Raw genomic sequence first — 17,776 nt, forward strand, 5'->3', positions numbered from 1 at the left:
AACTGTTGACATTCTTACTAAGAATGAAGGGAAGCAACTATGTAAGAATGCACAATGATTTATTTAGAGTGACCTTCTCCTGGACTAATAGAAAGCATTGCTGTACAAATGGATTGCATAATGTGGTTAGATTATTTTAACTATGTTGATGTAAAATCCGGACCATTAAAACACTGAAATAACATGATGAATACCCTCACTACCTGTGTATAATGTTTGAAAATGTTCTTTTTAAAGAGGGTCTAACTTCTCTTGGCATTTGTGCCAGGAGAAGTTTCCCTGTATGTTTCCCTGAGGATTTTCAGCTTATGTTAAGGTAACTCAAGTCGTTGATGAGTGGAAACAGAATGGTAAACCCTGTTCAGTAAGAAAGTTCAGAACTGCTTCAGTGGCCTGCTGACAGAAATAAAGACTCATCTATGGAAAGCAGAGGAAACCCAGAAATTTGTTTTGATCTTATGTTTTAGCCTATTGCCTGACACATAAAAAATAATCTACTAAATTAACTTATTATTATGTTAAATAATGCCATGATTGTATTGCTCATGTTTTAAGGGGCAGAGAGGTAATTTCAAAATTATATACTTGGCTTCAGAATTACATAGAAACATACTTGTTCCAAAGTTACCTGTCTGTTAAGACCCAAGATTATATCCTATGTATGATAATTTAATACTTGGAATATAGTCAGCATGGATTTATGGTCCATTAATTTTTAGATATCATCAACTATTTATATTTTATTTTCTTGCTGGCTTTATGTACTACTGTGACTGCTTAAGGTACTGTAGCTTTCCATTGGGCCAGTCTTTACAACTGATATTCCAGGGGTTCCATTAAAGGAAAGAAAAATCTTAAAATGAGTTTATGCTGCATACATTGAAGCTGACAATGGGAACAGAAATGCATGCTGCACATATAAATCTTTTTGTTTATATATGCAGCTTTTCTTGCAGCAATGATAAGATGTCCTAGAAACATTACTAATCTTTGTAACACCCCAGAGGGTAAGTAGTGAGAATTATTATCTTCATATTGCAGGTGAAATACCTAGGTAGGGGCAGATTAAATGACTTGGCCAGGCCACTCTCGCAGTCAGTTATGAAGCTCGAAATAAAACTCCAGACTCTTGACTTTTAGTTCTCATTCTGAGTCATGGTGCTCCTGCAAACAAAACCATCAGGCCTGTCACTATTTGTGCCTCTTTTCCTCACTTGAAAAGGAACTGCTGATGTAAATCCTGTCCCTGTTAGGGAAACCATGCTGTGTGGCACTTGCACACACATGATACCGAGTCCCTGATGAGCAGTTAGGAGAGTACTCTGCCAGTACAATGAACAAGCTCAGGTAGCAGGAAGGTATCTGGCAGCCAGCTACTCACTGACCTGGCTTTGTGAAGAACTAGATGCTTAAGAAGTTACCATAAACTCTCATAGTTCTTTAACATGGAAAGTGATTCAGTCTCCTCTGTTAATTTCTTCTTAATGATTTCTAAGCTGTCCATATTGCTGGTATCAACATAGAAAGGCTTGGCCCCAGTCCTCAGGAGGGTAGACTTTGCCCTGACTAGGGCCTGCATAGCAAGTGGTGCCTGAGCATCACTCCTCATACTCTTGGCCCATTTCCTTTCCCTCCTTCTTTGATCCAATTAGTTTTATTTTGGGCACTCTAGTTAAGAGTTGAAAGTCAGAGATTGGCTAGCACCATTCTCTTCTACAATGGCAGGCTATACAAGAAGACCGTTAGGCCCTCTTTGGATGACTAGATGACTCATCCAGTTCATCAGCAGTAACTGGAATAACATCACACCTAGACGTGCTTGCTTCTCCCTGGGCTGGGGTCTGAGGGTCTGCTGGCTCAAGTTACAAAGGTACTTTGTGTTCTGATGCTTTTTTTTCCTGCAGAATAACTCCGAGTATGACTTCATTTTTCTGTTAGTGAGCGCTTTCCCCCATAAATATGACCGAACAGGTGTTGCTCTGCTGCTAACGGAGTTTCCAGCTGTCCTCCTCGGAAACAGACCCAGCAAAAATCTGTTGTTCCATCCTTTTAGGCAAACTAGAGAGCCACGGAGCCTGAGATGGAGGTCTTCCTTGCAGGATATGGGTGTTTTGATGCCAGAAGATGGTCGGGAAAGCCTGGCTGGCTAACAAAGACAGGCCTTCAGTGGCTGGGTGTAGTTCCAGTTCTGCATCCCCTTTGGCAGCTGCACAGAGGCCGCCACAGTGTGGCCAGCCAGCAAAATTAGGAAATAAGGACCTCTTTTATTTACTCAGGCTGCTGAATCATGGGCATTCCTGTCTGCTTGGAGAAAAGTCAGGCGGCTCGACTTTCCACGGAAAGTCTCAGGAGTGTTTGAGACTTTCATCTCCGAGTGTTCACACACTTGTTTTAATGTGCTTTATGGAAATGGTGAAACTCAGCAAGTACGGTTGCTGTAGAAAAACATCTGCACTAACTGTGCACACACATTTGCATCTTTAAATAGACTTTTTAGGACACAAAGCTGGTTTCCAGCAAAGTTTTTTTTTCTTTTTTTTTCTCCTTTCATCTGTAAGAGCTCTAGCTCTCTGCACGCCAGCGTGTGAAGTGACAGATTCCAAAAATTAACATTTAACATGGATACATTAAGTACTTCCCATTGAAATGAAGAAAAGTTGCCCTAACACAGAAAGACAGTCACCCTATGTAGCTCTTAGTGAGGTGGAAGGGGAAAAAGTTCAACTTGATTCAGAAACCAGAGCTGGAAGACTCCTCCACTGTTTCTTTTATGTGTAAAAAGGAGACTGAAACCTTTGCTTCCTATTCAAGCATTGTGACTGCTAGAACATTTGAGTTAATGTAGACCGATAACTTTTAGGAAGTTAGAAAGGTCTCTGAGATTGTTGGCAAAGACTGTCTTCTTGCAAGTCTTGGGAGGGTCTGATAGCCTAAAATCATGGACCAAGCCTACTGGGAGTTTTGCCTGTGAGTTCTTATGTTTTCTTGGAAGAACAGGTCCATTTGTAGAACTGGCAAACAACAGTTCAGGGAAGCTTTCCCTGTTTTTCTCAAAACAGCAGTCAGTGCTCAAAGCTTTAATTCTCTGCTCAATCCACTCTATCACCTTCCTTAAGCCTTAGGAATTTCATAGGCAATTTCTGTGTGCTTCCGTTGCTGAGACTAGCAATGGGAACAAGAGACAGGGAAGAAAAAGATTCTTAATCTCTAGAATCCCAGTTAAAAACTTGATCCTAACCTGCAGTTCACTTGACACACCATACTATTGAAACTCACAGGCATATAGTTAGTCATAGGCCATAGAGAAGTACATGGTTTCAATATGGTGTCAGGCATTACACACTTTTTATATGGCACATTGCTCTACAATTCTTTATATTTGAAGAAGAGAAGGAGGAGGAGGAGGAGGAGGAGAAGGAGGCAGCTATCATGCCCAGAAACAGCATATAATTTAATTCACTTGCTAAATTTTCAGGCTCACTAATTATTTCATTCCAGTCTAGATGCATGACAAATTCTGATTCACTGTTTTCTCCAAATGTATAAAAGCCATGATGTGTTTAAAAGTATTTTTTAAGTGAAACAGTAGACTTCTAGGGTAAAGGATACATGTGAAATATACTAGGTTTTTATCTAGAATGTTCAGCAAGTATCATAAATAGTTTTTTCTTTTCAAAAGATTTGATTTGTTTTATGGGTACCATGTTTAGTTGTCTTATTGCATTTTTAAAAGGAAAACTGGATCGTATTTATTTATTTATTTACGTTTAGTCTTTTAGTACTGCTCTTCTGTATGGGGTAGTGATGAGTTGCCTTTCCTTGCAAATGTTCTTGATGCATTCACTTTAAATAGCAATCAGAAATCACACCTGCAAGCATGGAAGCCTTTCTGAAGCTGGAAGCCGGTTGGGTTATGGAGTCACATAAAGGAGGATGCAAAAGCATGTGGTTTCCAACTTGGATGTGGGAGCTTTGTTGTAGTGGGCAGGGATCCAGCAATGGTGTTTGGTTGTTTTCTCAGGGTGAGAGGGTTGCCATCTGGCATTGATAGTGAGATGGTCTTGTCATCAGTTTCTAGATGCAGGAAAGGAATGATCCTCATCTGTTTCCTGTGGATAAGGAAGAGGCTGACAATCTAGTAAAATCTTGTTACCTTAAAGAAAGCAGACGTGGAATTCATTTCATAGCTCTGGCCAGTCTCTGCTTTTATGTTCATCATGTTGCTGCCAGCATACTTCAGTGTTGAAGAATTTAAAAACTTCCTTGAACCTCTTCTCACTGATGACTATTAGTCCATTCTAATAATACTCTAATGGAACCCATTATTCCCACAGAAACACCGGGGTCTTTACTTTTTTGAATTTTTAGAAAACCCTGTTTTCTTGGATGGTGAGTGCCTTGTGTTTCTGTCTGTGTGTGTGCTTTTAAAATTCTTTCTGATTTTGAGTGACTGGTCATTTTGAAAAGCCAAAAAGGAGGTTTTACAACCCATTTTGAGATGGTCTTAGTGCCTATTTGGATAGTAAGAAGCAACAGAAATAAGAAACATAGATTTAAAAAAAAAAAACCAAACAGCCCACCGAATATAATTATGAGGTAGAATTCCTTTATGGGTAGCCTCCTAAGTTTATATCTGGCTCCCAGTCTTGTTTGTCTTTTCTTTGTTACTCATAAATCTTTCAGCATTTACCATAATCATTTATCACTTTTCCTGTTTCCAGTTTTTCACAAGTTGCTTTGTCTCTGCTCACCTCAAAGTGCAGGTCCTGTTTAGCTAAGGAAGTTCAGGCTGCTGAGGCTTTTCACAAAAGGAAGAAATGGTGGGCCACCTCTTGAACTTTCCAAACAAAATACACTGTGGAAACCTGGCCCTTGTGAAACTCTCATTTTTCCTTGATCCTGGCTGATCCCAGCTACATGTAATATCTAGCAGTACCTCCTAACATTTAATAATCCATTTTCTGGCCTATGGTACTTGAATCTTTCAGTTATTGCAGAAATCCTGGTTGTCTTTCATTACACAAGACATAATTATTATTGTGTTTTCTGTCTTCTTTCATGTGCTTACTTTTTAATATTTTTTTGCTGAAAGCAATAAGGTCTATATCAATAAGAACTCCATAAAAGATTTTGGTCTTCAGAATTGCCTTTTTATAGAAAAACAAGCAAAATGCAGAGGGAATTTTTTTATTAAATATTAGACATCTGGGTTGACTGCATTAATTTTAAATCATTCCTATAATATTTCCTCTTTTCATTTGGTTCTTCAGATGTTCACATAATATGCAAATCATTTTAGAATGAATACAAAAGAAACATTAAATATATTAAAATCTGCATTTTAATAAAATTGTCAGTGTGTAATATATACCTTTGTACTAAGGAAGAATGATAAAAAAAATGTAATAAAAGGGTAATTTGGACATGGAACTCTTTCATATCTTTTTATAGTTTTACAGCCCTGTAAAGAGTAAAACAAAAACTGGGGGCTCTGATTTGAAGATGTCCTACACCAGTGTTCTTTCTCATCGCCTTTGCTGCAAGGTTCAGAGTGGCTCAACGCTGGGTGCCTGTTGAAATGGTCCAAAGGACTTGCTCCTGAACTCTCAACGAAATGTCCCTTTGTTCTTGTTGCAGATGGAGTGGACGTTGAAGATGATCCTACCTGCTCCTGGCCTGCCTCCTCACCCTCCAGCAAGGACCAGACTTCCCCAAGCCATGGAGAAGGTTGCGATTTTGGAGAGGAAGAAGGGGGCCCCGGGTTACCCTACCCTTGTCAGTTCTGTGACAAATCATTTAGTCGCCTCAGCTACCTAAAGCACCATGAGCAGAGTCACAGCGACAAACTGCCTTTCAAATGCACCTACTGCAGTCGGCTGTTCAAACACAAGCGGAGCCGAGACCGCCACATAAAGCTGCACACCGGCGACAAGAAGTACCACTGCAGCGAGTGTGATGCCGCGTTCTCCCGGAGTGACCACTTGAAGATCCACTTAAAGACTCACACGTCCAACAAGCCATATAAATGTGCCATTTGCCGCCGCGGGTTCCTGTCTTCTAGTTCCTTACACGGACACATGCAGGTTCACGAGAGGAACAAGGACGGCTCCCAGTCCGGCTCCAGGATGGAGGACTGGAAGATGAAGGACACTCAGAAGTGCAGTCAGTGCGAGGAAGGCTTCGACTTTCCAGAAGACCTCCAGAAGCACATTGCCGAGTGCCACCCCGAGTGCTCCCCGAATGAGGACCGTGCTGCCCTCCAGTGCGTCTACTGCCATGAGCTCTTCATGGAGGAGACCTCCCTCCTCAACCACATGGAGCAGGTGCACAGTGGGGAGAAGAAGAACTCCTGCAGCATCTGCTCCGAGAGTTTCCACACGGTGGAGGAACTGTATAGCCACATGGACAGTCACCAGCAACCGGAATCCTGCAATCACAGCAACAGCCCTTCCCTGGTCACGGTGGGCTACACCTCTGTGTCCAGCACGACCCCAGATTCCAACCTCTCAGTGGACAGCTCAACCATGGTGGAGGCCGCCCCCCCAATCCCTAAGAGTCGAGGGCGGAAGAGGGCCGCACAACAGGCCGCCGACATGACTGGCCCCTCGAGTAAACAAGCAAAAGTGACCTACAGCTGTATTTACTGCAACAAGCAGTTATTCTCGAGTCTTGCAGTTCTGCAGATTCACTTGAAAACTATGCATTTAGATAAGCCAGAACAGGCCCATATTTGTCAGTATTGCTTGGAGGTCTTACCTTCGCTCTATAACCTGAATGAACACGTTAAGCAAGTGCACGAAGCTCAGGACCCAGGCCTGATTGTTTCTGCCATGCCCGCCATAGTTTACCAGTGCAACTTCTGTTCCGAAGTTGTTAATGACCTCAACACCCTCCAGGAGCACATCCGCTGTTCCCACGGGTTCGCCAACCCTGCCGCCAAGGACAGCAATGCATTCTTTTGTCCCCATTGCTATATGGGCTTCCTCACTGACTCTTCCCTGGAAGAGCACATAAGACAAGTCCACTGTGACCTCAGTGGCTCCCGCTTTGGGTCTCCCGTGCTTGGAACTCCAAAAGAACCGGTAGTTGAAGTCTATTCCTGCTCCTATTGTACGAATTCACCGATATTCAACAGTGTTCTGAAACTGAACAAACATATCAAAGAGAATCACAAAAACATTCCCTTGGCCCTGAATTATATCCACAATGGGAAGAAATCCCGGGCCTTGAGCCCCCTGTCTCCTGTGGCCATTGAGCAGACATCACTTAAGATGATGCAGGCCGTAGGAGGCACACCGGCAAGGCCAGCTGGGGAGTACATCTGTAATCAGTGTGGTGCTAAGTATGCGTCCCTTGATAGCTTTCAGACTCACCTCAAAACTCATCTGGACACCGTGCTGCCAAAACTGACCTGTCCTCAGTGCAACAAAGAATTCCCCAACCAGGAATCCTTGCTGAAGCACGTGACCATTCATTTTATGATCACCTCCACCTATTACATCTGTGAGAGCTGCGACAAACAGTTCACGTCGGTGGATGACCTTCAGAAACACCTGCTGGACATGCACACCTTTGTCTTCTTCCGCTGCACCCTGTGCCAGGAAGTTTTCGACTCCAAGGTCTCCATTCAACTGCACTTGGCCGTGAAGCACAGTAATGAGAAGAAAGTGTATCGGTGCACGTCGTGCAACTGGGACTTCCGCAACGAGACCGACTTGCAGCTGCACGTGAAGCACAACCACCTGGAGAACCAAGGGAAGGTGCACAAGTGCATCTTCTGTGGGGAGTCTTTCGGCACCGAGGTGGAGCTCCAGTGCCACATCACCACGCACAGTAAGAAGTACAACTGCAAGTTCTGCAGCAAGGCCTTCCATGCCATCATTTTGCTGGAGAAACACTTGCGGGAGAAGCATTGTGTGTTTGAAACCAAGACTCCCAACTGTGGAACCAACGGAGCCTCGGAGCAAGTGCAGAAGGAGGAAGTGGAGCTGCAGACCTTGCTGACCAACAGCCAGGAGTCCCACAACAGCCATGACGGCAGCGAAGAAGATGTGGACAGCTCTGAGCCCATGTACGGGTGTGACATCTGTGGGGCTGCCTACACCATGGAAACCCTGTTGCAGAATCACCAGCTGAGGGACCACAACATCAGACCTGGAGAAAGCGCCATCGTGAAGAAGAAAGCTGAGCTCATTAAAGGGAATTACAAGTGCAACGTGTGCTCCCGAACCTTCTTCTCTGAAAATGGCCTCCGTGAACACATGCAGACACACCTAGGCCCTGTGAAACACTACATGTGTCCGATTTGCGGAGAGCGGTTCCCCTCCCTTTTAACTCTCACTGAACACAAAGTCACACACAGTAAGAGCCTCGACACCGGGAACTGCCGGATCTGCAAGATGCCCCTCCAGAGTGAAGAGGAGTTTTTGGAGCATTGCCAAATGCACCCCGACTTGAGGAATTCCCTCACAGGCTTCCGTTGTGTGGTGTGCATGCAGACTGTGACTTCTACCTTGGAACTCAAAATCCATGGGACATTCCACATGCAAAAGACAGGGAATGGGTCCGCTGTCCAGACCACGGGGCGTGGCCAGCATGTCCAGAAACTGTACAAGTGTGCATCTTGCCTCAAAGAATTCCGTTCCAAGCAGGATCTGGTGAAACTTGACATCAATGGCCTGCCCTATGGTCTGTGTGCTGGCTGTGTGAATCTCAGTAAGAGCAGTAGCCCAGGTATCAGTCTCCCGCCTAGCACGAACAGACCAGGCTTGGGCCAGAATGAGAATCTGAGTGCCATGGAGGGCAAAAGCAAGGCAGGGGGACTGAAGACACGCTGCTCCAGCTGCAATGTGAAGTTTGAGTCTGAAAGCGAACTCCAGAACCACATCCAGACCGTGCACCGAGAGCTCGTGCCAGACAGCAACAGTACACAGTTGAAAACGCCACAAGTGTCCCCCATGCCCAGAATCAGTCCCTCCCAGTCGGATGAGGTAACTTGCCTTTCTAATGTTTGCTATTTATCCTCCTCCAGAAAGTGTCCCCACTTCACGCTCACACTTGCCACAGACTTATTGATTGTCACGTGCCAAGAGATGCTTAGCTTGAGATGCAGTGTTTTTGTTGTTTTTCCCCCTCTCCCCACAGCCATTAGCAGGCAATTACTTGCTTCATGATAAGCAGCATTTTGGCTTGAATGGTGCAAAATAGGACTAATTCCAGTCTCCCTAGGATATTGTCTTCTCTATGACTGAAGAGACCGGCACTCATGCCAGCACCACTGAGATCTGGAATCTCAGTGTAGCTTCACCGTGAGTTGAAATCCCCAGCTATGACTTGTGTGCGTGGCGGAGAGATAATGACACAAAAGTAGGATTGTATGAGCCAATGTGCTGGCTTGGAGTTAATTAAAAAGAATATCCACATATTGGTGGGTAATAAATTGGGTAGGGATGGCTTTTTAATACCACACTGTCAACACTCACTGTTTTTCTTTGTCTTCTGGGTAGTGAGGAAAATAATTTGTCACAACAGTATTTTTTAAAAAGCCCCAACACTTATTAAATACTACACAGCTATTATCCTTTTAAAGACACTATCCTTGAGTTTTCACTCTCTGGGCTTGAAAATTACTATTTCTTCCTCTCTCTTTTTTTTTTGTCCTCCTCAATTACAGAGTACTGGAGTTTCATGTTTTCTTTGCCATGATGAGTACGAGCCACTAGTTCATTAACAAGGAAACCGTTTTGTAAGTCGTCCTTGCTTGGAGCTGAGCAGAGAATGGCTCCTTTAACATAATTTCCTTCTGCCTTATCACCTGGTTTGTAATAGCTCTTTCCACTTCCCTCCTCTTCCCTATCTAGAGATCCATCCAAATGAAAACCCCAGGGAGATCCTTGTCCCTTCAGTCTGGGGTTACTGCATTTTCTTATCTTGTCTGTGCACTCACACCCTCTTGGAGGGCTCCCTGCATCTTCCCACAGATAACCATCAAGCTGCTGGTAAGGAGAGCAGAGGGGGCACTGCAGAGCCCATCCTCACCAATGTGACATCTGTGTGTGACAGGCAGGCACCTCAACTTTGAAGCTGTTCTTCCTTCTTTGCCCACATAAATCTGTACTTTCCTCTCATTTAAATAAATGAAATCCTTTCAAACTGGGGAAGACAGCGGGAGGAGAAGAGTTTTGATAATGGATTGTGTATTGCATCAAATAGAGTAGTTTCATATGAAACAAACAGTGGTTTTAATCACGAGACAGAATTTTCCCCACACTTTTTATTTCAAACGTGGGTTAGCCTATAGAAAGTTAAGGGAATAACACAATAAACAGCATAAGTGTTTGTCCAGCCACTGTGCAGATCTATCAGGTAGGAATATTTATCAGATAGCAATTATCACATAGGAATATCTTCCTTCCCTCCCCCATCTCTAAAAAAAGATATTTCTTGTTTATCCATAATATTATTAACTAAGAGGATTAAATACATTAGCCAAGGAAATTAGATAAATTTGTAATGTCCTTTATAAGATGTTCATGTCTCCTATTGCCCCTCAAAATGTCTTGGGTTCAGATGTTGAAGAATAAAGATTCTCAAGACATTTATGCAGGAAATTACTCATCTCTTGTGAATATTTATGGTCAATTTAAGGAGTACATACAGGTGATTTTAAACGACTCCATATGTGTGTGTGAGAGAGAAACAGAAGGAGAAAGGAAGGAAGCAGGAGAGAGTATTGTGTTTTGCATTTAAAACTAAGCAGACCTGGACTCTTCTTTGTTAATATATCACTTATTAAAGGATATATACCCATTCTTAGTTGTTTATGGTTTGTGTTTTCTGATACTTATAGATTGCAATATACTATAATACCAATTGAGATGAAATGAAGAACGGTGTATGAATAGTGTTTATATGTTAATTTGGTCAGATCTCTTTCCTTCTCTTTTCTTTGCCTGGCACTTGGTAGGCAAAATGTCTACCACCTCAGCCAGTCTTTTTGCTTTTAGTTTGCTTTCCAGATTGAGTCTTAATTTATTGCCTGCGTCTGCCTCAGACCACAATTCTCTTTGTACCTTTGCCTTCTAAGTAACTGGGACCACAGGTATCTTATCTTTGAGTCTGGCTCTCGTTAGTTCTGACTAGAAGAATTTATCCTTTAAAAAATGATTAGGTCTTTGGTTACCCCTAAATTCTTAAGATAATTAGAAATCTTTGTATCCTGTACTAATATAATAGTATTTAAAATAGTTTTAAAGTAGTTCTTTTAGTCTTAAAATGACAGTTTTATAATTCTTAGCAAGGGTCAAAATGCCTGTTTATTCAGGATATCTCTGTATGAAATCTAGTTTTGAATAATAGCACTAATGGCCTGTGTTGACAAGATATTGTTTGTTTTGAGCCCCCAAATTCAGTAAATTTTTCACTATTTTCATCGTTACCATTTTAAAATTGATTTAGTTATTTAAGTCATAAAATTGTATATGAAACCCTCTAAAGTTAAAAAGTATAGTAAATCATATTATTTGGACTACTGGAGAAAATCAGTTATACAGAGTGTTCCATAAAGAAACCTACAGAAATAATACATTAGCAAGAAACAATATACAATAAGTGTTACTTGATTTACATTCTTGATTGGAAAGAACAGTGATCTCTCACTATGAGTTGTGTGTGAATTTTTTTTTTTTGCCGGTTTAGAAAGAGTTTATATGAATTCAGCCAAAGCCAAAAATACTATTTGGTAATACATCTTTATTATTAAACAAAATGTGACTCAGATGCCCCAGGAAGGAGCCACAAGACTTGGGGTCAGTGGTATTTGTAATTCCTCTTCTTGTTAATAATTTAAGCTTTTTGAAGACAAAAGAAGACTACAGGAGACACAATAAAACAAGGGGTACCAATCGTGTCAAGAGATTAGATTTTTCTATGATCACGTAAGGATGTTCACATGCATCTGTGAAAGACTAAAAAGTATTATTTGATAATAGAGTACCAAATTAAGAGACTTAAATTTAAATATAAATGTAGAGACGAAGAAGTACTATATAAAACCATAGAATCCCAAAAATGGATGAAAGACAAGACGTGTGACACTCACAGAGGCTAATTGTAGGCAGCTGTCATGTCGTGAGATATTTAAAATTGAAGACAGAAGATCTGCATTTGAACACCATTTCTTCTGCTTCGTGCTGCCTTCTGAATTTGTAAAGAAAAAAAAAAGGTTTCCTTTATGCCCAAATCATATGGCTATTAATCTAACCCTGCTGTGGAGAACTTCATTTTGAATAACCTATTGGAGAAGTTTTATTCTTCTTTACTCCACACAAGTTGAGTAAGGTGTAAACGTACACATAACCTGCAGTGTGCATAATTGGTGGAGTAAATTTGAGACGGGAAGAACACTGCCCATCTTAGGTTTTTCTGCACATGAGGCGCCTTGCAGGGTTCCTGACATTTATGATGTGGTGAATGAATGTTTGCTCTTCTGGACTCATGGACACTGACCTGACCGTCTGGTCAAATGCAGCCCCATCTGGACCTCAAACTGTTGCCTCGTGATTTTGAAGTTTGGTGATAGATGTTAAGAGCACATGCCCTTCTGCCTCCAGTCTGTTCTCCCAGGCTATTTCACAGGTTGCTCTGAGGGTTTATTTCAGCTCATACCTTCTTGACCAGTCCATTGAAATGGCTCTCATAAGACTTGTCAGCTTCTTGTCATGAGAGGGACATATAGAAGGGACACCATAGGCCATTGGACTCTGCCACCTTACTATACAGATAGGAGACCAGATAAATTGAGACTGTCCAAGATGACATAGCTAACACTATTAGTACTGAGTTCTGGTCACTCGTGGCTCTGTTTCCTTTTTATCAAGCCTCTGTCTTCTTTCCTGGCTCCCTTCATTACCTCTGTGAGTGTTTGCTAGCCTTCCTGTGCCCACTTGTGTATGTCATTCTCTCTCTGCATACTCCCTCCATGTGGCCTCCAACCATTGCTTTACTATTACTTCACCTTTGCCTATAACTCTCCAAAGTATTGCTTCCAAGAGGACAGGAGGGATCATTTGAGAATAACATAGTGTTCTGCTGCTTGATTGTGGTAGAACATTTGCCAGTACTCATCAGAGGTAGAGTTAGTGGACTATTTTTGTGAAAATTATACCTGAGGGCAGCCCATTTAAAACAACAGTTTCTCTGACTCAGATCTTTCATTGAGCCTCAGATTCATATATCTCACAGTCTGCTGGACCATCTGCGAACTTGCAAGTCGGTGGGTTAAAAATTGACCTCATCATCTTTCTAACCTGGTACTTTTCTTATGTTTTCTGTTTTCCTTTGTGGCTCCATGTCCTCTAAGGCTCTTTCTTTCCCTCTACGACAACCCTCTCTACTTGCAGCCATCAAGCCGTCCCTACTTTACTTAGTTCATCGGTATTTCTTGAACCAGCCCCTGTTGACCCCCTTGACCACATTTGCAGTTCATCCTCCAATTATCCTTTTTGAAATACTGACGCTGCCACTTGTAGCCAGGAGCCCCTAACTTTGGTCTCTGTATAACTGTGAGAACAATCTTTCTAGAATATAAAACTATATGACATTCCCCTTCATATTTGAAGTATTCAAAGTACTTTGCACCTCAGTTCTCATAGGAAAATATAATAATGATTTTTATAATAATACAATAACGTGTTTTACTGTCATCTACAATGATCCTTCAGGTTTAAGTCCCTACACACATTTTCTCTACCTTTTTTGGGCTCAGGTTTTCACAGTCCCAAACACTTCAATCTATGTAAAAAATAGTCCTGCCTGTCCTTCCCACCAATGTACTCTATCATACCGGCTTTCCTTCACCTGCCATGAGGCTGTCCAGATTTCATGATGTTTGGACGCCAACTATCCTAGAAGGCCTTCTGTGATCTGACTTCCAGCACAAGTAGCCACCTACCCTTCAAATGCTCTTGCATATGGCATGTAGTAACTATTACAGTAAAATTAGTATTTTGGTTTATAATAAACTATTCACATGCTCTTCTCCTCTTTTAAATTCCTTGGAACAAAATTATCCAATCTTAGCCCTAATGCAACGCCAGATCTGTATAGGGCAACACCTCACTATATCGGTGGCACAAAGCTTGCATGGACCTGAGACCCTTCCAGAACTTTCCTCATGTGTGTCAAGACACTCAGACCCTAAAGCTTTTCCATGTAGGAAGCTCCTGACCAAGGACTGGAGCTTAGAAGATATGTATTACTTAGAACATCACTACTCACACTTTATTCCAGTTGACTCAGTGTTTTGTTCTTTTTAAAATCATCTTTGAAGCTCTGTACTGGATATTGTGAACACAGGGCTGTGAGCTGTTGAATGTACCTTCTCACATCTTAATTCCCCATGGAGCTGTTATTGCTCTTGTTAAGGGTAGCAGGGGGCAGAGAGAGGAGTTGGGGAGGTGGGGAGGGAAGGGATGGTAGGGGAAAAACAAAGGAGGGGGTAACTGCTTGATAGGAAATGTACTCATTACCTTATTCATGTAATTGTAACCCCTCTGTATGGTATTTTTACAATAAAAATATGTATTAAAAATGGTACCAGGCTGGGCGCCGGTGGCTCATACCTATAATCCTAGCTGCTCAGGAGGCTGAGCTCTGAGGATTGCAATTCAAAGCCAGCCCTGGCAGGAAAGTCCATGAGACTCTGATCTCCAATAAACCACTAGAAAACCGGAAGTGGTACTGTGGCTCAAGCAGTAGAGTGCTTGTCTTGAGCTGAATAATGCAGGGACAGTGCCCAAGCCCAGAGTTCAAGCCCCACAACCAACCAAAAAGAAAAAAATGGTACCAATGGCTGATCTATAGAATGGAGAGAAAGCATTCCTGTCATCATCTCCTATTTGGCATTAGGCAGAGGGCCAACTTTTTCTGAAAGTCTTCTTCTGGCTTTTGAGGCTTTCCCTCTTGAGCTTGCTCTCTAACTATACAATGGTTCTTTAAAGCTCTCACTTTTGGCCTTCTCTTTTTTGCTCTGTCTACTCTCTGCATCTCTTCGTATGGATATAACCATTTCTATGCTAAGAACCCCCCAATTTCTCCTCCTGCCTATATGGCCTCTTATTTTCGGTTACTTGACTTCTCTATCTGACTCTATTTTAGCTATGTGTGCACACTAAGCTTTTGGATTTTTCTCTCTGGAAGCCTATTCTTTCAGATACCTTGTCTCCAGTTCATCAAGGAAGATATTTAGAAATCATTCTCAATTCATTCCCACAGTATTCGCCTTTAGTCCCTTAGTAACAACTATGATCCCACCTCTAACATGTATCTGCCATGACTCATTTGTTCCACCTCCCACACTATCTCATGGGTGAGTCTGAAAGCATTTCTTGCCTGGAATCTGCAGTGGCCTGCTAATGGATTCCTCTCCTTGATCTTCGGCCTGCCTTCAATCCATTCTTCATGCTGCAGTTGGAAGTGTAGACATATAAATTAAATGATGTCACTTAACATTCTTCAGTGCCTTCCTACTTTCTCAAATAAATCCCAGTGTCTCACGAGCTTCAAAGCCATGCACAGCCCAATGGCAGCGACAGGCTAGCTATTCTCTCTTGGCTGGGGATTTGTCCTTCTGAACTGTGTCCTGCCTCCTGAATAGGAATTGACTTTTGAACTCTTGCCACTTCGCCTGGGCTGCTCTTCCCAGCCGGCCTCTTATACCCACTGGCTTTTGCTCATTTACCAGGTGGCCTTCCCTGAAAATCCTATGAAAGTTAGTTTCCTTAGGATTTTCTTTAATATGTTGACATTATTTGTTTGCTTGTTTATTTCTTTTTTTCCCTTTCTTACCTTTCAGCATGCATCTAGTTACTCCAAGAGTCTAATAAGCATAGTTGAACGAAGGATTGAATGTATGTATTTTGTTGCAGGTACATCTAATATACAGTAATCAATACATAGAAATATTGGTCATTTTGCTCCAAAGTGCTTAGATGGCTTAAAGTTAAATTTTATCTAAGATTGCTGAAGTAAGTTAGAAGTTAAGTAAGTTGAAATTTCTAACAGTTCTGAATTCATCTTTAATATGGAGGTTTCAAGTCTCTGAGAGTGACTATTCCATCTTCATGTTTCTGGTGCTAAAAATGAGAACATGCTTGGTGACAATTCAGAACCTACGTAAGTTCCAAGTTCCTCTTTTTAATAACAAAAAATTCCAGATTAGGCCAGAAAAAAGTATGAAAATAAACTTTTAAATTTTTCTCCCTTATATTATGAATGCTAGATTTTGCTAGGTGAAATGTATAAAGAATAAAAACAAATGGGTTAAGCTCCCTTTAAATAAATCATAGTTTAAAATTAAGTCAAAAATGTATAGGAACAAATAAACACATGTGACTGAGAGCTTCTTGAACAAGGCTGAATTGATTTGCCAAGTCCAGTCCGCCTAGTAGATTTATCGTTGTTGGGTTAGATATTTCCTTGGAATCTACCAAGACTAGAATAGGGAGTTAATAGCCCTGGCTTAAATGTCAGGGTGTGGGACCTGGAAGTCATTGCCTTGTATCCATTCTTTGTCATCAGCCCCAAGACCACCTTGTATTGATCATAGTTCCACGCCCAATGATTGCCTTTAGATTTTCCATACTTTCCTCCAGTTCTGGACTTCTTGTTGATGTTTTCTCTATGGTTACAATAACTTTTGAGAACAAAGAAAGCTCAAAAAGAAAAATGATTTGTGTATAGCCACAAATTGTGGGATGCATATACTGCTTTCCTTCAGATAATAGGCTGAGTGTGTAAGTCTCAAATATAGACCTAGAACTCTAAGAGAAACATTTTATGTTTTTAGATATAATTGTGTCAAGATGGAAATTAGGAAATACTCAAGATGATTTTGTTTTATATTATGTGTTTTTGGTGTGTGTGTGTGTGTGTGTGAGAGAGAGAGAGAGTGAGCTCTGGGGCTTGAACTTGCACCTTTGCTGGCTTTGTTTCTCTAGGCTGGCACTTTACTCAGTCGAAACTCCACTTGTGGCTTTTTCCTGATCAATTGGAGATAAGAACCTTTCAGATTTGCCTATTTGGACTGGCTCTGAACCATGGTCCTTAGATCTCAGCCTTGTCAGTAGCTAAAATTACAAGTGTGAGCCTCTTTTGTCCAGCTTCTAACTAATTTTGAGTAATCACAAGCTCCCTTCTGGATCTCTCATTGTTGTATTGTTTCTCCTACTGCATGTCTTATGTACAGTTTTCTATTCCATAAATGGTATTTCTAGCTACTTAATATTCCTTACCATGGCTTTTTTTAATTGTCAAGGTGATGATGTACATAGAGGTTATAGTTACACAAGTAAGGTAATAAGTACATTTTTTGTCAAACTTGTTCCATTTCCCTCATTTTTCTCCCACTTCCCCTTTTCCCCATCCTGACAAATTGTACGGTTAATTTCCAACATATTGTCTTGTGTATGTCTTGTGTATGTTGTGTTGTTTCTCTCCTTGTCCTTTGTCTCACCATTCTGTTGTTCCCCTTCTCTTCCCTAATTCAAATAAATGTATATAAACAGTGTAAGTAGCTAGTTTCTCTTGTTTAACTTTGTTTTGAAGTCTTAACATTTTCCCTTGTAAATTTGCATGTTTCTGAAGATTCTCTTCCTAATCAGCCTTTTACACTCAGTCCTGTTTTCCTGTCACCCTATCATCCCATAGAGATGAGCAAATGATCCTTTCAGTTTTCAACTTTCATTTAACTCCTACTCTTCAAACAGCTTCCCTATGA

The 17,776-nt window shown here is 41.5% G+C and overlaps 1 protein-coding gene across 1 annotated transcript in view; it reads left to right on the top strand.

The window, feature by feature from the left end:
• The window catches only part of Znf521 (zinc finger protein 521), a 287,726-nt gene that overhangs the window by 112,067 nt on the left and 157,883 nt on the right, over window positions 1-17,776 (top strand). Inside the window, exon 4 of the mRNA XM_013014942.1 lies at window positions 5,638-8,990. Within this exon, the coding sequence (XP_012870396.1) occupies window positions 5,638-8,990 (3,353 nt within the window). The remainder of the gene's footprint in view (window positions 1-5,637; window positions 8,991-17,776) is intronic.

Source organism: Dipodomys ordii, unplaced genomic scaffold, assembly GCF_000151885.1.
Source record: "Dipodomys ordii isolate 6190 unplaced genomic scaffold, Dord_2.0 Scaffold25, whole genome shotgun sequence".
NCBI lineage: Eukaryota > Metazoa > Chordata > Mammalia > Rodentia > Heteromyidae > Dipodomys > Dipodomys ordii.